The sequence below is a fragment of the Rattus norvegicus genome, chromosome 15, assembly GCF_036323735.1.
Source record: "Rattus norvegicus strain BN/NHsdMcwi chromosome 15, GRCr8, whole genome shotgun sequence".
NCBI lineage: Eukaryota > Metazoa > Chordata > Mammalia > Rodentia > Muridae > Rattus > Rattus norvegicus.
Genome location: NC_086033.1, coordinates 36,219,214 through 36,245,325, shown reverse-complemented (window position 1 = coordinate 36,245,325; position 26,112 = coordinate 36,219,214). Strand labels below are relative to the sequence as shown.

General features: G+C 42.8%; 1 protein-coding gene across 3 annotated transcripts in view; it reads left to right on the top strand.

Annotated features, from left to right (window-relative positions):
* Positions 1–26,112, top strand: part of Micu2 (mitochondrial calcium uptake 2) — an 82,017-nt gene that overhangs the window by 17,104 nt on the left and 38,801 nt on the right. For all 3 annotated transcript variants that reach the window (NM_134396.2, XM_039092977.2, XM_039092978.2), the window contains exon 2: positions 10,216–10,354. In NM_134396.2, coding sequence (NP_599223.2) covers positions 10,216–10,354 — 139 coding nt within the window. The remainder of the gene's footprint in view (positions 1–10,215; positions 10,355–26,112) is intronic.

Below are 26,112 nucleotides of genomic sequence, written 5' to 3'. Positions count from 1 at the left end.
AAAATATAACAGCATATAATACACACAGGCGCCATTTCTTCTTGCTGTGCTTATCAACGAAAAGCCATCCTCACTCTTCTGCTTCAAGAGAAGGCTGGAAGACAGTCAGCAGCAAAGCACCAGCGAGGCGTTCCCAGTGCCCAGGGTTCTGAGAATAGCCCCGTCTCCTTGGCCAAGGCTCTGTCACTGTAGAGTTCACCATGAGACATAACTCATGCAGGGAAGATTTCTAATTTAGTCTGGAGTATTTTGTTTCATATACAATAAAATCTCCTTCATCCGGAACAAAGTAGAAAATGTGTAATGAGTGAAAATTTCTAGTCGTAAAGTTTTCTTTAAGAGAAGACATTTGGTCACAGCACAGAATGTTCAGAGGCAGAGCAATCTTATCCCATCCAGATTATTGCCAATTCCAAAATAAAGGCCCCAAATATAGGTCTTACTTACTGTATTTTGTCTAATTCTGTGTGTGTGTGTGTGTGTGTGTGTGTGTGTATGTGTGTGTGTGTGTGTGTGTGTGTGTGTGTGTGTGTGACATTCTGAAAGCTGTAACACTAAGAAAGGCCCTTTCTGTTCCCACTTTATTCTTGAGAAAAGCAAAGACTAAAGAATGTTCAACAAAGAGCAGAGAACTTACTTTTTGTAATTTGTCACTTCATGGATAAAAAGTAGAGACAGAAGGGTGAAGCACCTGTTGCTTTAAAGGCAATAAATGAGTGAAATGTTTTAACAGAAGTCCTCAGCTTTCAAAGATCTCTTTTATCCATTTCCCATCACTCACTGCTCCTAATACCTTTGTCACATTTTTTACTGCATTACAAGTAATCCTTGAAATCCATGGAGCATTTTATATATAACTAGAACCATGTGGACGGTTCTCACATGTGCAGTTTAGCCCCAAATCCCAGCTTCTTCTCTCTCTCTCTCTCTCTCTCTCTCTCTCTCTCTCTCTCTCTCTCTCTCTTTTGTTCCTTCTTTCCCACATATTTAGTCTTAGATGCAGGTTTGCAGAGCAGTCATGGGGGTAAATGGGAAGAATTTCTCCCCCACTCACCAGCTTCCATCTAGAAAGTCTGAACATTCTCCCTAGGTTTAGGGTAACAGCCTCCAGCAGGCCCTGAGCGGCCCTTTGATCTCAGCCTGCATTCTTCTCCCTCTTCCTTCCCTAGGAGCTGGCTCCCCAGGCAGCTGCCTTGCAGGAGTCCCTTATTTATATGTAACTGTATACACTGGCCAACAGAGTCGATTTGTAGAAGCACCTTATGAAATCTTGTTCAGATAAAGGGTAAGTTTAGTGTTTATCCGTTCCTTTTGGAATAGTTCTGTTTGTAACAAACAGGTTAAGTAAGAAGACAAAAAATTCCAGTCTCCCAGGTTAAATAAGTTTAGTGCTGATACATGACGGGTTGGGTGTGCAGACACAGCCCACACCTGCTGCTGCCGCCACCAGTGCTCCACATTACAGTGCAAGAACAATATGGCTCTGACTTGTTTGTTTGTTTGTTTGTTTGTTTGTTTGTTTGTTTGTTTGTGACATTTTGTTTTATAGGACTTGAGAGGGACATACTCATGGAGGCCAGAGGACAGCTAGTAGGAGACAGCATTTTCCCTCTGCAGTGTAGGCTCTGCAGATCTAATCAGGTCATAAGAGTTGGCAGCAAGCATTTCTGCCTACACAACCATCTTGCTGGCCATTTTAAGAATCATCTTAGAGCTAGTTCTATCTAAGCCTGTACCATAGCTCTTTGAGGGGTATGTACATGTGCGTACATGTGCATACATGTGTGTGTGTTTAAACAAGCTTTAAAAGGCTGAGTCTAGCAATAAGGATATCACATTTGAAAGCCTATTTTAAAAGACTAAAATTGGGGGCTGGGGATTTAGCTCAGTGGTAGAGCGCTTACCTAGCAAGCGCAAGGCCCTGGGTTCAGTCCCCAGCTCCGAAAAAAAAAGAAAAAAAAAGACTAAAATTGATCAGTCTCCCATGAGATGTAAACTTATTGAAACATGAATGCACACATACAAGGCAGTGAGAAAAAAATGTTTTCCTGTTTGTTTATGGTGGTCTTTTTCTCTGTCTTAGCTTGACCAGATCCATTTTCCAGTATGACTGCATCTTAACTGTGCTCTCTTAACATCCATTGCCTCACTGACTTCAGAATCTCCTGTTTCTTTTGGAATGTTGTTTTCACTGTTTCTTGCTGCCTTTACCTTATTCTTTCCCCCTCAGAATTTTGTTTCGGCTTTATCTTAGATTTTAAAGAGACATTCTAGCTAGTTCTGTTATTTGCTGAAAGCTGATGTGACTGTTCCCTGATGCTGTCCATCTTGATCTAAGTACCTGTCTGCGTCATATCAGGTGAGGAGCTCAGCAGTGCTAGCGCCACCCGCCATGTAGTGATGAGCAGTAGCAGGGTTAGAAGGTGGCTGACTGAGCTGGGGCAGATCCTATGGCCTAAAGTGCTTGGAAGTTCTCCCTGTGCTCGAGTTGGGGTTATATCCAGTGGGGAGTACCTTTGTTTCATTTGTTCTCTCATTTCGGGGTACCTGCCAGTTTAGCTTCATAGTTCCTAGGTCACAGTTATTCTGGCCACGATGATGCTGGCCCTTCCCTGGACAGGACATGGGAGGAAAAGGCTGACTTTGCACCTTTGGTGGGCACAGTGATGGGGACATGAGGTAGGAATGGGAAGTACCAACCAGAAGCAGACACCCCTTCGTCTGTCCCTCAGAGTCCTGCGGTTAGTAGCCTGTGCCTGGCACACTGTTCTCCCTGCAAGAAGAGGCTGGTTCTGCCTGGGTTGTCCATCCTGCAGTTTCAGACACGACTTTACTGTCCAGAAAGTCCTTTAAGGCAAATTTTAAACCTTAAATTTTAGCATGGCTGTTTAACTTTGGGGTTTTCGGTTTTTTGGTAAGTAAGAAATGATTAAGAACTTTTGCTTACTGATCTCATGAATTAGTAAATTTTTTAAATGATTTTTTTACTCTAAGTAAAAGTCTTCAGGAAGGTGCATTGTACTGTTTTTTGTTTTGTTTGGGTTGAAAAAAACTAGTGGGGGCTGGGGATTTGGCTCAGTGGTAGAGCGCTTGCCTAGCAAGCTGCAAGGCCCTGGGTTCGGTTCCCAGCTCCAAAAAAAAGAAAAAAAAGAAAAAAAAACTAGTGGGATTTTTGTTTGTTTGCTTGTTTGTTTTATGTTTGTGAGTACTGTAGCTATCTTCAGACAGACCAGAGGAGGGCATCGATCGGATCCCATTACAGATGGTTGTGAACCACCATGTGGTTGCTGGGAATTGAACTCAGGACCTCTGGAAGAGCAGTCCTTGCTTTTAACTGCTGAGTCATCTCTCCAGCCTGAAAACTAGTGTTTAGATCCAGTGGCCTCAGATTTTATTTCCTGTATTCTTCTGTAAAGTGAGAGGAAAACACAAAAGCCAAAGTGGATAGGAAGTGGGGCCAGTACACCTGGAGCTTCCAGCTTCCTTCGTTTGCTGCTCAGGGCCATCAGTACTGAAGCAGCCCTGGTGCTTACAGAGACTTTAGGCATGGGCAGCAACCTTAATAGCACAATTTACATGCAAGGTACAAGAGTCTGCCCTGTGATACTTACCATTTTTGTAAGCAATTGATTTAATCTTGGAATATGATTTCGGTCACATTTTTCTCCATTTCTTAAATCCCAAATCGGTGTGTCAGCACACTGAATTTTTGCTCACATAGATTCTTTTCCTTGTGCCTCATTCTGACAAAGAATGAACTAATAGTGAGCTCTTAAGATGTGTGTGTTGACATTATCGGGAAGATGAAGGCATGTGAACTTGGGTGTAGTTTTATTTGACGTGTAACAGTGTTCATGGCAATGTCGAGCTCTGTCTGCTTGTACTCTCCAGAAGACACTCTGTTTTCACTCTTAGCTCTAACCATTCGCAGGTCATATAAACAAAGCCCTGGTGGTGTCCGTAGCGTACAGTCTACAGAGTACTTTGGATGTGTAGTGAGTCAAACTGTAATGCTGACTTACACAGCACAGTGAAGTGTGAGGTCTGACCTGTAGTGAATCTTCAGGTTGCATTTGTCAGAAGGTAGTTTTCTCATAAAAGATTTACATTAAATGCTTTTAAGCGATACATCATCTGCCTACATTTTGAGCAGCATTTTCTATGTAAGTGGCTTCTGAAAGTTAATTCATGTATGGATGTATGAAGATAGCTGTTGAGTGTAAAATACACAGTGTATTAGAACAAACAAACGAGAAAGCATGTGGAATGATCCATTCAAAGATGCATTGTGCTTAGTCAACATGAACTGCATCATGCCGATAAAAATTTACAGAAGCTTGAAATAGAGTACATGGTAGATGACATTAGTAGAAATACTTCACAGATGGTTCAAACTTAGTGTGTAAGAATTTTTTAGTATTCCACACCTTTAATTGAATTTAGAAGTTTAAAAGGATTTACAACCATGGCATACCCTTATCAAAATAAAAAGTATGGAGTTAGACTTTGTATAAAGTCTGAACAATTAAATTTTTCCACTGGTTCCTTACCAACCACAGATGGGATGTGCCATCACCCTGACTTTGTCTGCCTTCTTGTAAAACTCACTGTGTCTCAGCATCGCTCTGTCCCCCATCTTCCCAGGTCCCCACTTACGGGAACTTCTTGAAGATCGAATATTTGCTGGAAATTTATGCAGAATAACTACCTGAATTCAAAATAGCACAAAACTAGAAATCTGGGACAGTTATAATCACTACAGACTTAATACTAAGAATTTACTTTTTATCACTGCACATGAGAGTGCATGCGCGCGCGTGCACACACACACACACACACACACACACACACACACACACACACTGCCTGACTCAGGTAACTACCCAGAGTAAACAGGCAGATAGAGTGCCAACTGTTTATCACTAATCTTGCCTACCACTTTGGAAAATCAAAGCCATTATGGTAAGCTTTGTGTGGCTAGGAAACTCTGGACTTACTACCCCATGTGGTTCGAGAATCAATCAATATCTCTCTCTCTCTCTCTCTCTCTCTCTCTCTCTCTCTCTCTCTCTGTGTGTGTGTGTGTGTGTGTGTGTGTGTCTGTCTGTCTGTCTGTAATTGAATGTACTATTCCTGTCTTTGTATATGAACAACTGTGAGCATTCACTTTCTTGCTTGGCTTCCTGTCCATGGTTCCTCAGACAGGCTCATAGTCTTGTGTCAGCCTTTCTAGAGCTTGGGTCACAGGCATATGTCACCATGCTGGCCTTGCTTAAGACAGACCTTTTCATCAGCAGAAGCAGACTTCAACCGATGAAGAAGTGAGGAACCGCTCATAAGGTGGTTCTTGGTTTTTGTTTGCTCTTGGTTTTGCAGCTAACTTTTGTGTCTTGAGGATGAACTTCTTCTGAGACTCTGGCCCTGAGGGTCACTGACAGGGCACCTAAGACATTTGTCCTGTCTTCCCTTTCTTTCAGAGAACCCAGGGAGTGAGGTCTATGGGGAGGGTTCAGGTGGTAGGAAAGGGAAGGGAGAAATGTAATTATATTATCACAAAAATAAAATAAGAAAATACTAATATTGCTTCTCTTATATCCCGAGAAAATAGAATTTTATCTTTAATGCTTTTATAACTTTTCTCTTTTTATTAGTGATGAACTTGCTAGAACACAGACTTGGTTTGTGCATCATGGCACATTTCTCTTCCTATGAGTATGAGTCTGTGGATGTTCATGTTTGTTGAAGCTTAGTATAAAACAAGCATTTATTGTTTTTAGAACTAAATAACCAACCAAGTTCATTAGATATGAGGATTAAGTGTAAGTGCTAGACTTTGGTATGAGACATCCTACTTCTGCATTTCTTTAAAAGCCCTAGTATTTTTATATATGGTGGCTATTAAAGATAGCTCAGGTGATAAAGTGCATGCTGTATAAGATTTGACTTGAGTTCAGGTTCCAGAACCCACATTTTAGAAGCTGGGCGTGATAGCATGAACTTAAAATCCTAGCACTGGAGAGACAGGTGATCCCTAAGGCTTACTGAGCATTCTACCCAGCCAAATTGGTGATCCCCATACCAATAAGGCACCCTATCTCAAAGACCAAGATAGACAGCTCCTAAAGAACAATTCCTGAGGTTTTCTGGCAAGCATGTACAATCATGCTTATATACATATACACAGAGGGGAAAGTCTCATCTTTACAACATGGTGCCTTTTCTTCCTGTATCTTTTGGTCATGTGCCTCAGAACACCACCATTCAGCAGGCTCTGAAATACCTGAGCATGGATTTGTGAACATTTACGACTGTTATATAACAGTACTACACTAGGCATCTGGTTTTCTCAGCTACAATTTTGACGTTTTGACCTTTGTTATATACCTCTTCTTCTGTCCAGACTGGTGCTCTGACTGTACTTTCTGAGTCTGTAAGCCAGTTCCTTTATGAAGTCTGGTATGCCGCAAATGCACACCAATTGGAGAGAAGACAGAAACTAGAGAAAGGAAATCAGTGCCCAAAGCAGATTAGTTTATGGTATTGAAATCAACAATGATAACAAAAAAGGAAGGAAGGAAGGAAGGAAGGAAGGAAGGAAGGAAGGAAGGAAGGAAGGAAGGAAGGAAGGAAGCCAGCCAGCCAGCCAGCCAGCCAGCCAGCCAGCCAGCCAGCCAGCCAGCCAGCCAGCCAGCCAGCCACTTCATGCTTTGAAGGAAGAGAAACAAAGAAACTAGGTAAAGAGACCATGGGCATGTGGGACCAGCCTGTAAAAACAGAAAATGAAGAAACGAAAGAACCAGGAAGGGAAGAGTTTGGATTCCCACCAAAGCCTGTTGCAGATTTGTTCAAGGCACTAGAGCATGACTTGGCAACTTGTCCTGTGCCGTACACTGTATAACCAAACACGATCTGCAGTGCAAAAGCTGCGATGTTGGCATTTGCACAAAGCTGGCGCTAGGTGCTCTCTAGGTCCCGTTTAAGTCTTAAATCCCTGGGTCATTCTGTTGCTGGAGATCACACACCTTTGTTGCAAAATGTGAAATTAACTGAAACTGAGCCAGAAACCTTCACAGTGCCTGAGGGAGCTATGCACACTGGAGGAGAGAAGGCACCAATGCTGTGAGCCCTGGAAGCTGCAATACCAATTTGCCAGGCAAGACATGCGCACGGGTGTAACAATTACACAAACCACTGTGGTGGTAATCATTTGCCCTCTGACTGGATTTGAGGCCCGCTCCACAAGAGGGGACTCATGCCTGGCACTGTGAACATAGTCACAGACACCCCGTGGCTACAAGTTCCTAGAGAACTCACTACAGCTACTTACATAGATTAGCATGGCATCAAACTGCCTTCTAAGTGTTTTATTTATATGGATAGACAAATACTACACCCAGTCAGCGAGGCTTCTCTTGAGAAAGAACTGTGGTGAGTACAGAGACTGCACGGGGTCCATAGAATAAGGGATGACTCAGCACTCAGTCTTTGATGGAGCATCTATACCACCCTCCCATGGCTCAGAGAACAAGAAAGAAGTGTCAGAAAACAGGAAAGGCTGCAAAATGCTGTCTTTTGGGCATGACACAGCCATTGCAAATATGATTCCATGACAGCAGAGGCTAGCTGTTATTGGCCTGTACAAGACCGAGCCTGTCATCAGTCATGGATAGAGAGGGTTCATGCAGGCAAACCCCACCTAGCTGAACTTTTGGCTACTAGTAAATTCTAGAGAGGAGCAGTCATTGTCTTCAATTATGTGCCCAAAGGTGAGCCCATAGGCTCATTTGGGTAATTTGAAACCCTTAGTCACACAGATAAAACTGGTTAAACTCAGTAAGTACCCAAAAAAAAAAAAAAAAAAAGGCAATGAGAAAAAGAATGGGGTGAGAGTAACCATTATTTACTGCACATTTATGAAACTATTAAAGGACAAGTTTAATAAATTTATAAAGACATTCTGGGTTGTACAGAACTGTACTCCTGTATACACAGCTAATCTGCTATGTGTCAGAGTGAGACAGGCCAAAGTGTCACTTCAGGCCCAGTGGTCCACTTGAAAGCTAGGCAGAAAGAGCGTGGGAGTTGGAATAGTACACCCTTAGAAAAATCACACAGTGAAGCGTTGTTCTCTTAGTAATGGCTGAGGGTTGCTTTCTTGACCATTGAACTTCACCTTGTAGTAGGTCTGAGATCTGATCAAAATAGTTACGAACGTAAGGTAAGGCAAGGAAAGCCTAGCAAGTGAGGGACTAAAGTACTAACTGTGACCTTGGCCATCAGTCCAGCTTATGTAAAACAGCCGTAAACGTGCAGTGCACACTGGCTGCCTCTGTTTGATACAAAAATATCCAAAACAAAACTGTATTGGTACATTAACTTGGAAAGTGATCATTTCAAAGTCCTTTCCCCTCTGCTTAAATGTGTAACAGCAAACCGATCTCTACAGATCATTCTACTCAACTCTGGTACAACCAGGAAAGTAATACATGCTAGTTAGGAAATGGGCAGCATTCAGCCTGGGGCTTGGAGAATGGCTAATTCAATCCTTTTCTTTGTGAGTCTCTAGAATCTAGCATTTACCCTCTCTCGTGACCTCCTATCGCACTCCTTTTCCTCCTAGGAGCTAGTATGGGAACTTGTTGGACACTGAGAGGTTAGTGGCATGTGGCCTGTGCCGTCAGTACCTACTGCATTAATCTAGACAAGCTTGTTGACCTTCACAGGCCTATAGTCCTTCTTTTTTGAAATAGGTTGTGACTGGGCAGTCCAAGGACTAGAGATGGTACTTCTGCTCACAGCCTGACGTATCCGTGCCATGCGCTGACTGACTTCATTGCTGCGGGTTTTCTCTGCTACACAGTCCTGCACAGTCATGTGCATTCCCACTCTTCCTAGTGTTTTTCTGAAATTGGCACATGCTCAATTAAGTTTAGTTCAGAGAAGGTAAAGTAGCGATAAAGAAAGGGAGGGTTGGTAGTAAGGTGTGAGGTGGGAGCTGCCGCTTCATAAAGGAGCTGGAAAAGTGCTGTTGACGAGAGATAGTGAAGAACTCGGCCTCAGGGAGAGGCAGTGGAGAGAGAGCTCCACTGCGGAGGATAGAGAGTGTTGGTGCTGATGATGGAAACTGAAAGGCTCTGCTCTAGAGCGGATTTGTTTGTTCTGGGGAGTAAGAGAAATTCAGAAAGCTATCATAGCAAATTCAATTGGAAGGGTATTGGTAGAGGATATTGAAGAGTTTCGAACCATCTGCTGGTGGAGAGAATTGTCTGTGTGCAAGTGACCTACAATTCTATGCAAGCTTCAAGCTCAAAATTACTAGTAAAAAGAATCCTTATTTCCTCTGTCTTTTTGTTGTTGTTCACTAGACAGTAAGATATTTTGCCAAAATGTAAATGGATGCAAACAACACAATCAACCATCCAGCTTTATAGAGTGGCACCTCCTTAAGAGCTGTCTCTTCAGAAGCGCGGCTCTGTGTGAGTTAGAGGTTCATAGAGGCGTGTGGAAGAGCTCCACCTCGGCTTCAGTGTTGTCGTCTACTGTCATAACAACAATCTGCAGCCACAGGCCCATTCTTGTGTAGAGAATGCCTTTAGTGGAGCAGAAAGCTTAGTTAGAGAGGTCAGCACTGTCGTCCAGCTGTTGGGAAAGCTTGGTCCTAAAACCTGGGAAACCCCAGCAGCAGCAGTGTTTGACCCGTTCACATCCTTTCTTAGTTATATGAGCAGAGCCCATTGTTAGAGCACAGCTGTGCATGCCCGAGTTCCCACATCTGTCTGCTGTGGTCATCTGCTACTTCCTGCTATCCCTGTGGTGGCAGTGGTTTTCTGCTCCTCCTTGTTCCTACCTTGCTTAGGAGAGCACAACTTACTAAACCCTTACATGGCCTCTATGAGTGTCATCCCTTCAAAAGATGGTCCTGTCTTAGTTAGGAGACCTGCCACCACCTTCTCCCATCAGTGCTCTGTGTCAGTTCCCTCTGTCTCCATGACTTCACGTATTTGTGAATGTCATTCTCCCACTCGAGAGTAACTTTGCTCCAAGTAGTCATAATTGGTGCCTAAAAACGTAGGGACGTAGCTGATATTTGTTCCATGAATAATGTAAACTTTGGCGCTTGTCAGCTCTAACTTACTCTTTAAAGATAATTCTCGTGGTACTTTGGTTTGGAAATATGCTGAAAAAATCCTAAATTGTTATTTCTTTTTCTTTTAGAAAAATGACTTGGGACCAATAGAGAAACTTTCTCTCCGCAAACAGCGGTTCATGCAGTTTTCCTCACTGGAGCATGACGGAGAGTATTACATGACGCCCCGAGACTTCCTCTTCTCAGTGATGTTTGAGCGAATGGATCGTGAGTGTTATGTTGTTTATGTTGTTTTGTTTTGTCTTTTAAAGCTTAAACATGGGGTGGAAAACTTTTCAAAATTCACGACAGCTTTTTTGCATATGAATTATCATTATTCCTTGTAACACGACAGCTTTTTTGCATATGAATTATCATTATTCCTTGTATCGGGCATTTTCTTGTTATGATGTGAAAGTCAAAAACTTTCATGCGTATCTGCTTAAAAGTAGTTATTTTGTATGGATTTTTTTTTTAGATTTATTTATTTTATGTATGTGAGTACACTGTTGCTGTCCTCAGACACACCAGAAGAAAGCATTAGATCTCATTACAGATGGTTGTGAGCCACCATGTGGTTGTTGGGATTTGAACTCAGGACCTCTGGAAGAGCAGTCAGTGCTCTTAACCACTGACCCATCTCTCCAGCCCCCTGGATTTTTCTAAATGAGAAAAAAAAAAGTGAGTTTTTAAGATACCTAAAAATTTTTTTTGATTAGATATTAGTTTTTCGTGGAATTGAGGTTTTAAATTAAGAAGAAAAATAGATTAATTATTAAAGAGAAACATTTATCAGAGCCATAATGTTACTGTGTTATTTTGCTATAAGTAGAAAAATCCCAAAGGAAACAATGTAACCAAAAATTATAATTACTTTATAAATGGCAAACACACAATTATCCCATGATGGCAGGAACCCCCAGGTTTATCACCTGAACCAGCCCTTCTCACTGTACAACAGATGTGTATGCACCACAGTGCCATAAGGCCTGTCATGCAGACACTACGGAATGCTGGGTACACTGTAAGTAATTTAAGTACCGCAGAAGGCTGATGAGGGCAAGGCAAGTGGTCAGAGCAGGATTGGGGGCACAGGGAATAGCTGAGCAGGGCAAAAGCAGTGTGAACATGATGGAGTGTCCCAGGGACACTGGAGACAGAGAGCTTGGGACAGTCTCGGAGGTCACACCGAAGAACAAACAAGGGCTGGGTGGTGCGAAAGATCTTAGTGACTGGCTCACTCACCCAAGGAATGTCTGCTTGGCAGAGCTGTGTGGACTTCATCTTCAGGGAACAATGAAGATTTGAGAATTAGAAAATAAAGTAATAACATGTTTAGATTACTTTAATCTAGCTCAATGGAGGTTAAATTTAGCAATATGTGGCAAAACTCCAAAAATGTTGACTTACATTGGTACAGGAGTTTAGTTTGGGCAGGATGTGGTGGCATCCCATACTTTAATCCCTATACTCAGGAGGCGAGGCAGGGGGATCTTTGTGATCTACATAGTTCCAGGAAATAGGGTTATATAGTTCAAACCCAGCCTCAAAAACCCAAAATAGAGTAGTTTAACCTCTGACATGAACACAACTTGGACATTCTCACTCCTGTCCTCACAGTAGAAAAAGGAAAAAGAAAAAATGGTGAAAAGTATAAAATCAGCAGTTCAGGTCCATCAAGGTCACAACAGTACTGGGGTCATGGATCACCTTTATCTAAAAGCTGGAGGCAAGTAGAGGCAGTGGGTCAGTCAGGACTTGATTAGCTCAGAAGTCACCCAGCATCTACCAGGATCTTGTGTCAGGAATATTTACAGAATAATTGGTTAGCTATCAGAACCTAAGTTTAAACCATCGTAAGAGGGGGGTAGCATGGCTCAGAAGGCAAGAGTGCTCAGGTATTCAATTCCATGAAGGCATGGGAGGTTATCCCCTCTCCCAAATGCGTGCCGAGGCATGAGTGGGCACACACAAACCATAAATATTTATTGTTAATTATGTGTACATGTCTGTGTGGGTATGTGCACCTGAGTGCAGATTCCCTGTGGCTGTGAGCTGCCCAGCACTGGTGCTGGGAACTGAACTCAGTTGAAGAAATAGCTCAGCAGTTAAGGGCATTTGATGTGCTTTTAGAAGACCCAGGTTCAAGTCCCAGCACCCACATGGCAGCTCACCAACTCTCTGTAATCCCTGTAATTCCAGGGATCCAGTGCCCTCTTCTGACTTCCACAGGCACCAAGCACACATGTGGTACATACATATACATGCAGACAGGATACTCACACATAACATAAAATAATACATCTTTTTAAAAAAAAATCCTACCTCTCAGAAAAGATTAATTTCTTATGAGAGTTAGTTGATAGACCTTGCTGAGGGTACTGTTCTGCTCAGCTGCACCCTACTTGATGCACCCTCAGTAGCTGATGCCAGGGCATCCGAGTCTCCAGAGATGCACATGTACAGCATTCCTCCTTAGGGCAGTGTGTGTGTCAGTGTGTTTCCCTGAGATAGAGACACATGTCTTAAACAAGATAAGTTCTAAACGAATGAGATTCAGCCATATTAAAACAGAACTTTATTCTCAAACCTTGCCTTAAAGAAATGTATTGACAAGGTAAAAAGCTGGCAGAATTTATAACACATAAGCTGGACAAGAGTTAATATTTACAGGGAGGCCACAGTTTTAAAGGAGGGTAGTGAACATGGGAGAGTGAGGGCTGGGTCATCTCCAGGTATACCAGTGACATGGTAATTACTGCAAAGTGACATCACTGGAGAAACTGTCACTTCAGAAAGGGCCATTTGGCCTGTCTTCCTGCATGCAGCAAGTCATAAAGATCCTTTTGAGAGGGACATCCTTCACAAAGCAAAGCCAGAAAGACAGCCTTGATCACCAGACTGGTGATGGCAGTAATTCATCACAGCCCCAATTAACAAGTTCTTTGAAGTAACCTTTAGTTTCCATTAGCTTCTCTCCCCTCTCCACCCGGCCCCGCTCCCCCATTCGCCATCCCCAAATATCTCTTAATGATGTCCCTAGAATTTACCTTCGTCCGGAGATCCATTTGTCCTGTCTGTCTTCACAAATTGATTGTTGTCTAAATATCAAAGCAGCTGGCTCTGGTTGTTCTTCTGGCTTCAGTTTCTGGTGAGGTTCTCCACACACGTCGGTTTAATAAAACAGCCTCTCTTTAACACTCATTAGACCCAGCCAAGAGCCTGCAAAGGGCTAAGGGTGGCAGGGGACTTCCCTAGGTGGCGTGAGGCCCCAGCTTCCATCCCTAGAACTGCCACAAGAAGACTAGCAGGGAAGAGAGCTTTCCTCTTCATCTCCTCCTCCCTATCTCCCTCTGTACAGCTACTAAAAATGGAGGGATAGATAGTCACAGAAGAAAAAGAAAGCAAATGGAAATAAATACTTCCCTTGTTTGTAACTGTGGTGAGAGAAAAGTTCACACTTGTGCATTGGCCAGTCCCACCCAGAGGTTGAGGAGACTGCAGATCAGAGGTGAAGGGATCCAGGACTTTTATATTTACACATTCTTGGTGGGAATTGGAAATGGAAAATTCTTTTTTTTTAATATTTATTTATTTAATGTATATGAGCATCCTATTGCTGACACACTAGAAAAGGGCATTGGATCCCATTACAGATGGTTGTGAGCCACCATGTGGTTGCTGGGATTTGAACTCATGGCCTCTGGAAGAGCAGTCGGTGCTCTTAACCACTGAGCCATCTCTCCAGCCCCGAAATGGAAAATTCTAACTACTTTGGAAAACAACTTTTAACTGCCTTGGAAAATTAAACAACATTTTTTACCAAATTTTATATTCCTAGGTATATATACCTGATAGGAACACTTACTGGTATGCCATAGGATATATGCAAAAGAGTGTTTATAGCAGCAGTGTTAGGTTAGCAGAAAAGCTGGAAATCGCCCACATGTCTACTGGAGAGAATGGATAAAACAAGGGGATACAGATCGGAAAAGAAGAAGTCAAAATATCACTATTTGCAGATGATATGATAGTATATTTAAGTGATCCCAAAAGTTCCACCAGAGAACTACTAAAGCTGATAAACAACTTCAGCAAAGTGGCTGGGTATAAAATTAACTCAAATAAATCAGTAGCTTTCCTCTACACAAAAAAGAAACAAGCCAAGAAAGAAATTAGGGAAACGACACCCTTCATAATAGACCCAAATAATATAAAGTACCTCGGTGTGACTTTAACCAAGCAAGTAAAAGATTTGTACAATAAGAACTTCAAGACTCTGAAGAAAGAAATTGAAGAAGACCTCAGAAGATGGAAAGATCTCCCATGCTCATGGATTGGCAGGATTAATATAGTAAAAATGGCCATTTTACCAAAAGCGATCTATAGATTCAATGCAATCCCCATCAAAATACCAATCCAATTCTTCAAAGAGCTAGACAGAACAATTTGCAAATTCATCTGGAATAACAAAAAACCCAGGATAGCTAAAACTATCCTCAACAATAAAAGGACGTCAGGGGGAATCACTATCCCTGAACTCAAGCAGTATTACAGAGCAATAGTGATAAAAACTGCGTGGTATTGGTACAGAGACAGATAGACCAATGAAACAGAATTGAAGACCCAGAAATGAACCCACACACCTATGGGCACTTGATTTTTGACAAAGGAGCCAAAACCATCCAATGGAAAAAAGATAGCATTTTCAGCAAATGGTGCTGGTTCAACTGGAGGTCAACATGTAGAAGAATGCAGATCGATCCACGCTTATCACCCTGTACAAAACTTAAGTCCAAGTGGATCAAGGACCTCCACATCAAACCTGATACACTCAAACTAATAGAAGAAAAACTAGGGAAGCATCTGGAACACATGGGCACTGGAAAAAATTTCCTGAACAAAACACCAATGGCTTATGCTCTAAGATCAAGAATCGAAAAATGGGATCTCATAAAACTGCAAAGCTTCTGTAAGGCAAAGGGCACTGTGGTTAGGACAAAACGGCAACCAACAGATTGGGAAAAGATCTTTACCAATCCTACAACAGATAGAGGCCTTATATCCAAAATATACAAAGAACTCAAGAAGTTAGACCGCAGGGAGACAAATAATCCTATTAAAAAATGGGGTTCAGAGCTAAACAAACAATTCACAGCTGAGGAATGCCGAATGGCTGAGAAACACCTAAAGAAATGTTCAACATCTTTAGTCATAAGGGAAATGCAAATCAAAACAACCCTGAGATTTCACCTCACACCAGTGCGATTGGCTAAGATCAAAAACTCAGATGACAGCAGATGCTGGCGAGGATGTGGAGAAAGAGGAACACTCCTCCATTGTTGGTGGGATTGCAGACTGGTACAACCATTCTGGAAATCAGTCTGGAAGTTCCTCAGAAAATTGGACATTGAACTACCTGAGGATCCAGCTATAGCTCTCTTGGGCATATACCCACAAGATGCCCCAACATATAAAAAAGACACGTGCTCCACTATGTTCATCGCAGCCTTATTTATAATAGCCAGAAGCTGGAAAGAACCCAGATGCCCTTCAACAGAGGAATGGACACAGAAAATGTGGTACATCTACCCAATGGAATATTACTCAGCTATCAAAAACAATGACTTTATGAAATTCGTAGGCAAATGGTTGGAATTGGAAAATATCATCCTAAGTGAGGTAACCCAATCACAGAAAAACACACATGGTATGCACTCATTGATAAGTGGCTATTAGCCCAAATGCTTGAATTACCCTAGATGCCTAGAACAAATGAAACTCAAGACGGATGATCAAAATATGAATGCTTCACTCCTTCTTTAAAAGGGGAATAAGAATACCCGTGGCAGGGAATAGAGAGGCAAAGATTAAAACAGAGACAGAAGGAACACCCATTCAGAGCCTGCCCCACATGTGGCCCATACATATACAGCCACCCAATTAGACAATATGGATGAAGCAAAGAAGTGCATACCGACAGGAGCCGGATGTAGATCGCTCCTGAGAGACACAGCCAGAATACAACAAATACAGAGGCGAATGCCAGCAGCAAACCACTGAACTGAGAATAGGTCCCCTATTGAAGGAATCAGAGAAAGAACTGGAAGAGCTTGAAGGGGCTCGAGACCCCAAAAGTACAACAATGCCAAGCAACCAGAGCTTCCAGGGACTAAGCCACTACCTAAAGACTATACATGGACTGACCCTGGACTCTGACCCCATAGGTAGCAATGAATATCCTAGTAAGAGCACCAGTGGAAGGGGAAGCCCTGGGTCCTGCTAAGACTGAACCCCCAGTGAACTAGACTATGGGGGGAGGGCGGCAATGGGGGGAGGATGGGGAGGGGAACAACCATAAGGAAGGGGAGGGGAAGGGGTTAGGGGGATGTTCGCCCGGAAACCGGGAAAGGGAATAACACTCGAAATGTATATAAGGAATACTCAAGTTAATTAAAAAAAAAAAAAGTAGCTTCTGGTGTCTGCAGGGGTAGGACCGTCACTGTAACATGAACATGAAGTAGAGACTGTCAAGCACCGTCAGAAACGGGTGCCGGTAAGCTAGGCACTAGCACAGGCTTGTAATCCCAACACTCTGAAGGAAGGAGCTGGAGGATTGCTAGTGTGAGATCAGATGAACTCCATAGCAAGCAAGATCCTGTCTCCAAAAATAAATGAATAAATAAACAAATAAATAAATAAATAAATAGGTCTAGGTTGTGGTAAAAGGGAGTTAGAGATAGGGTCAGTGAAGAAAACAGACTAACCTATGTGTGCTCGCTACATAGGAAAGAGGAAAATGGAGTGCCCCCATGCATCCTAACATATTAATCACCTTCATGGGAATTGCTCCTTCATGGGAGCCTAAATTGGAAAGGTGACTTTGTAGAGCAGTGTGTCCAGGGTTCTCGTCAGTCATCAGGTGAGAGTGTCTACACTCAGCACCTTTCAGGGTCAGAAAGGAACTCCAGAACTCCAAAACCCACCTGGTCCCTGTGACTGTGCTTGCAGCAGGCCTCGCTGAGGAATCACCTCCAGTGCTAGTGTTATAGTGCAGGGTGAGGCATGGTCTTACTAAGAACTCCAGCCAGACACTAAGCATGTTCACAAGCAGTGAGTGACAAAGGGAGCTAGTACCCCGATTCTCTACAGTACATCCTCTGAAGTAACACCGTGGGGCAGGAGCTAGTACCTAGCTCTCTGCAATCCATTATCTAAATATCCAGAGCCGAACAGCAAAAGGCAAGGACTGCAGAGAGCCGAGAACAGAGAGCATCACTGGACAAAATCAGCAACAGAAATTGCTTGTGAATTGCAACCAGATAACAGATTTAACAGAAAAAGACATCAAAATAGCTCCTAAAATATGTTCAAAGAACTACAGTAAACTATAATTAAAGACTGACATTTCCACTTTTATTATTCATCGGAATGCAGTTAAATGATAGGAAGGCACTGAGCCAAATCAAGAGTTCAGTAATTTTGCAGACTAGATAATACATCCTTTATGCATATGATGTCCTTCATCCTCATTTTGCATCGTGGATAAGATCATCTTGGTTACATTCCTACAGATCATGATGAACAGCAAAACAAAGAAAAACTAAGCCAAACCACTGACCCATGCCCTCTGCATAAATGAAATGATAAGAAGCAATCTAAGATTTATTAGATTTTAAACTCATTTACCTGGCATTATCTTTTGGCCTTTTGGTAAATAGTACATTGTATTAATAGCAATTGATGGGACTTATGTAACCATCTCTGCATGGGATCCAATAGACCCTGGCAGCGCCCTAAATCTGGTTCCCAGTATCTAGCTTGGGTCTCGCTGTGCACTTCCTTGCAGCACAGTGGTCCAGCCTGGGCACCATCTCCCCTTTCTGGATTATCTCCTGCTGCACTCCTTTCAGTGATGTTAACCTCACCATTCACACCCCACACCACTTCCTGGAATTGTTCCAATTTCACAGTCTCAGATTTCAGAACTGCATCTGTGACAACAATTCATTATCCTCCACTTTACCTGCCACCCAGTATGTTTATTCTGAAACCTCATAAAAATGTATAGTGTCCACTGTCCTGTCATCCCAGGTCCCCTTTTTCTTTTCCCCTGTAGCCTTAGGGCTTGTGACTATCCCTTTTGTGTCTCCCTGAACTGCTGGGAAGCACACACTGTACAGGCTAGCTTGCCTGATCCTCCAGGTCGTACCTGTCACCTCTCAGTTCACTTCTGCAGCTTCCTTCACCTGCCCAAAGCCCTCACCTTCTCAGCTCTCCCTTGTCACCCCTCCTTCTCCCTGATGATAAGACTGTACCCATTTTTAACTGATCGAATGAAGGCTGATGGTCAAAGAATCCTTTAGATTCCTCTGATGCTGCCCTAGCTAGATGCTCTTCCCTCCTCCTCCTGTGCGCCAGGACGGATGCGTCTCGTCTCTCTTTAGCTGGTTCCACCCACCTTTTGTGCTCTATTGTTCTTGATCTCTGAGGTCCCCTTTTTAAAACCTTCAGATAGTCTCATGTTCACCATGACACTTGGACATTAGTGATACCAACATAAGAGTGTGTGGGATTATTGGAAGATCTCAAATGTATAAAAAGACAAGTCAGAGAACTGAACTCCAAGCTACTTCAATGTTTAGAGGTGGAGAGGTGGGAACCCAGAGCAGAGAGAGCAGCAGCTCAGAACTAGTAGATAAAGGAGTGAGTTCAAATGAGGGTTTTGAGGAAGAAGGAATGGTCACAAAAAGTACATTGAGAAGCAAGTGAGATGAGAACCAAGAGTTAGTTCATCACTGGCTGGCAGCATAGGGGTGTTGGTGGCTTTTCTAAGAACCGCTTCAGTGCAGTGGTGTCAACACAGGAGTCTAAGTCCATAGGTGGGGATACAGAAAGGAGAAGTGAGCACTGAGGTCATTGCCTAAAGAGAAGGAGAAAAGTGATATGAGAGATGGGGTGGAAGTGTACCCCAGAGGAGAGCTTTAACCTGGGGCTGCGGGGACAATTGAGGCACAGAGAGATAGAGTGAAGGATTCTTCTAGAACAGAGGTCCTGAGGGAACACAGGTGAAAGAGCACATTGGGATCTGGAATCTACCAGACTCTTGGAAAGACCCTCCATAACAGCAGAAAAGGATCGTCGCCATCTCTCTCTGTTCTCCATGAGTGAGAAAGCAGTTACAAGTTGGAAGAAAGGGGGGAGTGTTGGGGGCTTACAGAAGTAGCCCCAATAGTAAGAGATAATGGAATAAGAAAGGCTGTGATTGCCAGTGACCTTACAGAGTTCCGTGTAGAGGCAGTGACATAGCTCAGCAGGTAAAGGTGCCAACCACCAAGCCTGACTGCCTGCATTGGATCCCCTGAGCCTGCATGCTATGCGGAGAGAACTGACCTCAGTGCTGTCTGTCCTCCAGCCTTCCTGCATGTGTTCATACATGTAAAACATAGAAGTAAAATGTGCTTTTTAAAAACTAAGAACAAAGTTATTCCTGTGGGTATTAACAATGGATTTGAAATGAATCTTGCAGAAAGATTATGACTACTTTTCTCTACTGAACCCTACATACATGTTCTGGTGTAGATTAGGTAGAATCAGATCTAATCAGGGCTGGGATCACCAAGAGCCTGTGCTAAAGTGAAAGAAGAGGGGGCTGCTGTATATGACAGACAGACAGGCTCTGATGATTGATGGTGGATGATTGATAGGGAAGTCATACATGTACAAATGAGGAATGATGGGAAGTCTGATTGTAGGGCTCACCAGAACCAAAGGCAGCCCACACAGGATGCTGGAGGAGTACGTCAATGCCTGACTTTGAATATTGGCTCCACCACTAGCCCATGGGCCTCTGTTCCCACCTCGATAGGTTGAGAATACTAGTAGTAAAGAGTCAGTCATATACACGTGGGGCATGGAGAGCCCAACATGTGGGAGACTCAGAAGAGTAGCAACTTCTGCCTACATTCGCTCCTGTTAGGGGGAATGCAAAAATATTGACACTTGTTACATTTGAACCGCCCAGGGCTCTTGTTGTTGTTTGTTTCTTTGTAGTAGTGACTTTAGAGGAGTTTTTCACTGTTTTCTATGGTTTTAAAAGATCTTACGACGAGGGAGGATACACACAAGAAGCATTTCTAAGATCAGCTCAACCTGTATCAGGGGTTCAAACTGAAAAACAGATTACTCAAAGCTGGTTTAGAAAACCACCATGGTGGAGTGTTCTGCCCTAACTTTTCTGCAGCAGAGCGAGCAGGTGTCTGTAGCTCTGTGAATGCAACTGAACTTCAGTCATTGTGGATGGATCTCAAAGAAAATGAAAATGATGCCACTCCCACCCACCAAAAATGTGTTCCACCTCTTGTGAGGCCCTTGGAGCTCCAGGTATCCATTACTCAAGAGACTGGGCTAGAGGCACAGAAGTGGCCATCACTCCCTTCCCTCTGGGTACCAGTCTTTCTGCTCCTGTATTTTTATCAAGATTAGCTAAGTTTGAGAAGTATTTGAACATGTGTGAGGTGACTTACCACGGCATGTGTCATTTTGCTAGGGCAAAGAGTAGTACATGGGAGTCACAGAGACCTGGAGTCTATAATACTTGTCCTTTTAATTTATCTAATATTCACACCAATAATGACATGTGAGGAGGGCACTGTGGTAAAAACCTGGAAGCTCAGCAAGGTAAATTTATTTCCTTAACTATATGCAAAATATCGAATCGCAAGCCTGATTCAACAAGTAAGCTGCTAGCTCTGTAGAAATCCCTTCCTATCTGTGTATTCTGCTGAGCTAGTCTACCTTTCTCTTGAAGCTCCTCCAAACCCAAGAGCACTCACTCCTTTGCTCTCCTTTCTAGGACACTGTTTTACCTGTGTCCTGCCAGCTGCTTCTCCGTAATTCCTGCAAGCCCAGAGAGAAAAATCCCTCTCTCATACCCAGAGCTCCTCTGTGAAGCTCTTCCAAGCCAAGAGAGAGAGGGCCCAAAGAGAGTGACCAAAAAAAAAAAAAAAAAAAAAAAAATTGAGAGACCTCAAAGGTCCCTTTCTATAAAAGAGGTCTCTAGGTCCTCCGCTACATCCTAGGCAGCCTGAACCTCGTCACCGTGGTAGGGAGCAACAAGCCAAGCTAGTAGACCCGAACCATTTTAACTTTACTGTTAGGCAGCTCAGAGCCATCCAACTGACTGTGCCTTGGGTCATAGAGCAAAGAGCACAGGAGCTCTCCCAAGCAGCTTGCCTTGGACTAGGCAAGACTTCCGTCCCTCAGCGTCTCATCTGTGGAGGCTTTAGCGCCACACCCAAGCCACTTCTCTACAGGACACAGCTGACTGCATCTGACACACGAAGTACCTATTTAAGTTCTTACCTTTTGCTAATAGTTGGGTTTTCTGTGAACCATAATCATATATCCTGTAACAAGAGTCAATCCCATTGTGTCGCTGGTTAGTGCCAAAGCCTCTCCTGACTGTTTCTAGATCATTAGAAAATAGTGTTGTGGGGGTGATGAAGTTAGGAAGCATGAAAAGAAGTCTGTGCGTTTCCACAACTAGAGCATTACAGTCTGTACAGCAGAGGATGCCGTCGGGGAGACTGATGACTGCCGCCTACTAGTCACGGCACTTTTAGCACACCACTTTTTTTTTCTTTTTAACCTGTAAGTGCTTTACAGAGATATAATTCTTATGCCATATGTTTGCCCTTTAAAACACACCCTTTTACTTACAGATGTAAGACATTCTGTATCACACATTGTCTACTGTGCACTTTATAACCTAACATTCTCTGTTCAATGCTTAGTGAGTAGTTTCCTTTTACTGATGTTGTCTGAAAATATTTTGATTGTCTCATTATTATGCTATCATTTAATGGATTCCCTAAATTAGAGCATTTAAATTTTTCTACAGTTATTTTACTAATATGAATAATTTCATAGTGAGTATAGTTTATATAAGTCTTTGCTTAACTGACTCTAAGGTAATTTTCGGAACTTGTAATCATGAGACATAAATACAAAGACTTCTTAAGACTATTATCAAATTGTCTGTTAAAACGAGAGATCTAATTTCTATTTCCTGGCTAACTGGAAATTTTCTCATAAACTTTTCAATAATAAATTGTTTTATTTCATTACATTTATCAGGAATCACTATTTTTAGATTTTAAGAGCAAAATTTTACGCTCGAGGTATAAAGATGTGCCAAGAACATGATCGTCCCCTTTCTGTGTAGCATAGTGTATTTGGTGTGCGGGGTAGTGAGTGACAGCATGCATTTCCATATCGGCCTGACATGGGGCTGGAGCATGCTCGCCCCCATCCTCCTCTCAGCTTCCCACATGGTCTCCTCTCCCTTTCTTTTAGGTCTCTTCATTAAGGTTCTACATGTGAGAGAAAATGTGTTTGTTTTTCTGAAACTGCTCTATTGACCTAATATGATGTCTAGTTCCTTCCATTTCCCTGCAAATCATACAGCTTCTCTGTGGCCGAATGAAATGACATCGTGTGTGCAGAGCACGTTTCCTGTCCCTTTGTTCTGGTCTGGACAGCCGTGGTGATTCTGTACTGTAACGCAGTTGAACATGGGAATTTGAAAGTTGTCAAAGCACAGGAGGATGCTAAAGTCACTGTTCAAAAACATCAGCCGTGAAGACTCCGAGCTGACCTCCACCTGAACCAAAAATCAGTGATCACACACACACACACACACACACACACACACACAGACACACACACAATCACACAGACACACAGACACACAGAGAGAGACACACACACAGAGAGAGTCACAGACACACACACACACACACCCACACACACGATTTCTGTTTCACTTTTGTGTTTATTTTAATGAGAAACCGAAAGGCATTTTAATTGTTCATTTTTAAAGCTCACTTCTCAGCATCAGCTTGTGCTGTTTTGGAAGATGACAGCAAGAGCATTAGCCCACAAGACTGACTTAGTGCTCAGAACATGCCTCCCCTCTTTGACAGTTAAGCGTTTCATTCAGTTCCCACGTTAATTCTGTCATGTGTCTAAAGCTGAGCCTGGAACCAGGTCCCACCTCCATGCGGAGTGATGTGGTAGACACCGGCTCCTTCCCGACATATAAACCACCCGATCAGTCTGACAGACAACACCCACTCCGGCTTCATGATCAGATCCCTATTTTACAAATTGACAGACTTTGTAATTAATATGGAATAAACAGGGTTTCTATTTTAACTTTTATTCACAACAAAACTGTCTTCACAGACTTAGGCTACATGATGAATCAGTTCTGGGAGGAGTCCACAGTTCCCACTACTCTGTTCACTTGGCTCCCTACCAAGTTGTTCAGTACCTGAGTTTTGAAAAACCTGACTGAGAATATAATTTTTTCAGTGCCAGTATTATGGCCTAAGTCCTCTTGCTTGTTAGCTTTGTATGTAAAATGAGAATAATACTGTATCTAAAAGTCCAGGGTCTGGGAAAAAGCACTCTGGCCTCTGACTTTGTACTCAGTTACTAATTCCGCACTCCCGTGCAGAGCACTGGCCTATGCAGTTCACTGAGGCACTCACCCTTCCGCAGGAGGGCTGCACCGCCTGCCTGCCGGCAGTTCTGGCAGCACGGTGCTCACATTTGTGGACACGCTCTCCTGTGGTGTTGTTCACTGCCATTTCTCCGGTATTGGATGTTTCTGGGGTAGCTTGTAGGCAGCCCGACTTTCAGCTGCAAGCAAGCTGACATTGCCTTAATTTTTTTAAAGCACATGATTTTTTTTTTAAAGTCCAAACACAGGATGTCACCATGACACAATAAGAGGCCACCTCAGCTTCTTGATCCTCTTCTACCTTGACACTCTCAGTCATTGCTACCTCACGTGCCTTCTGATAGAGTGCAATGTCTTTCAGAAACTGGTAGGGCTAGCCTTGATGTCTAAAAGTGGAACTACGCATGGCAATGAAGTCTGTGGCATAAACTTTGGAGAGCCATTAGGAGAGACCAAGTGTGACGGCACACGCCAAGGGAAGAGGCCAGCCTGAGATGCATAGCAAGACTACCCTCAAGAAACAAAAAAGAAAAGCATTATGACAAATGTATATTATGATCAACATTTAACCTAATATTTTGAATTTTAATTAAAAGTGATAAACTGCCTCTACAATTATATGCATAATTAAACTGATAGATTAAAGAGTTAAAATACTCCTGGGCATGTTGCCACACAAACTCATGAAATAAGGCAGATGAGTGGCTGGTCTCAGGTGCGCCTGTACTGCAGATCAAGCTCCAGGACCACATAACATGACCTGCCTCAAAACAGCCGGAGTGGAGACAGATATGTGTGTTACACCGTTTCCTAGAGCAAGTAGTCAGCATTAGATTCCTATGGTTTACACACTTCACAGACACATACGGCTCTAAATCATACAGTCACCTACCTAGCTGATATCACCTGGGACGGCACCAGTCATCAAGGGCTTTCACACAGGCACACAACACCCAGTGAAAGATCAGGATGGCAGCATTGTAACCCCCAGGACTGAGCACAGCACTCTCTACAACTGCACGGTGACATTCACCACTGATTGTGAGGTACATACCACTTACTATTTCTAGTTTTTCTCCTCTCATTGACATTTATTATCTTTTTCAAATTTGGGGGTTAATGTTAAAAATATACAACTAGGAATAAATTATTTGGCTCAAAGCCAACATGCAATACAAAAATAATTAGTGATTGATGCATAACCCAAGCATACTGCCTACCAAAAATTCTGTGTTCAACTCAAAAATTGCCCTCCTTTTTTAAACAGTAGTAATAGTAACACAATAACTTTGTTATGACAAAGCCAATAATATAACAAAATTTGAAAAAACTAATTAACAAGCATTGCTTCAGCTCCAATTAGTGATCCTAATTTTGTGGTTCTCAACCCTTTCTGCACAGTACAGGGTAGAGGCAGAGAATCGGTGCTTTTAAAAAGTTCCATGTAAAGCCTACTTTCAGACAATTATAGGGAATCTCTTTTTGTTTTTTTGTTTTTTTGTTTTTTTGTTTTCGGAGCTGGGGACCGAACCCAGGGCCTTGCGCTTGCTAGGCAAGCGCTCTACCACTGAGCTAAATCCCCAACCCCATAGGGAATCTCTAGAATGGGATTCAAGCAAAGACTTTTGAAGTACTGTCAGTGTTGAGAACTGCAGCTATAAAATAAAGATCACAAAAATCTCCTCAAAGCAATTAAGAAATCATTAATCACAATTAACTTTTCATTAATACTTTTTAATCTTGACATTTCATGAGCAAGTAATAGAATTTGCGTCTGGTCAGCTTATAGCCTGACTTAAGAGCCACAGAGTGCAAAACGGTGTATCTGAAAGCACTCACCTGTTCAGTGTGACACTAGGATTTTCACAGTCCATGCATGTGATTGTACAAGGAGTTTAGTTCATGAGATGATTTGCTGCTCATGATTGATTGAAGAGAAAAAATAACTGTTTAGTATTATTCTGTCTGTGATGTAGCTTGAAGTTTTTATCAGAATAAATTCCAACAAAAGAAGCAATATTGGGGTTGGGGATTTGGCTCAGTGGTAGAGCACTTGCCTAGCAAGCGCAAGGCCCTGGGCTCGGTCCCCAGCTCCGAAAAAAAAAAAAAAAGAAGCAATATTATTGCTGTCGGATTATAGTGAACAGTAAGAAATCATGTGAGTGATAAAGTAGGCTAAGGGGCCAGCAAGATGGCTTGGGAGGTAAAAACACTTTTGCACAAGCCTCAGGATGTGAGTTCAGTCCCTGGAACCCATGTAAGGAGCCAGATGCAGTGGTGCACATCTGCACTCCCAGCACTTCCACATTCACATGAGAGGCAGAGGCAGGGGAACTGCCCAGACACTTGCAGGCCAGCTGGTCTCAGCAGAAGCATGGGAGACCTGCCTCCTAAACGGTGGAAGGAGAAGTCCATTGTCCTACAGGCGCTGTGGCCTGCAGAGGCCTGCACACACACA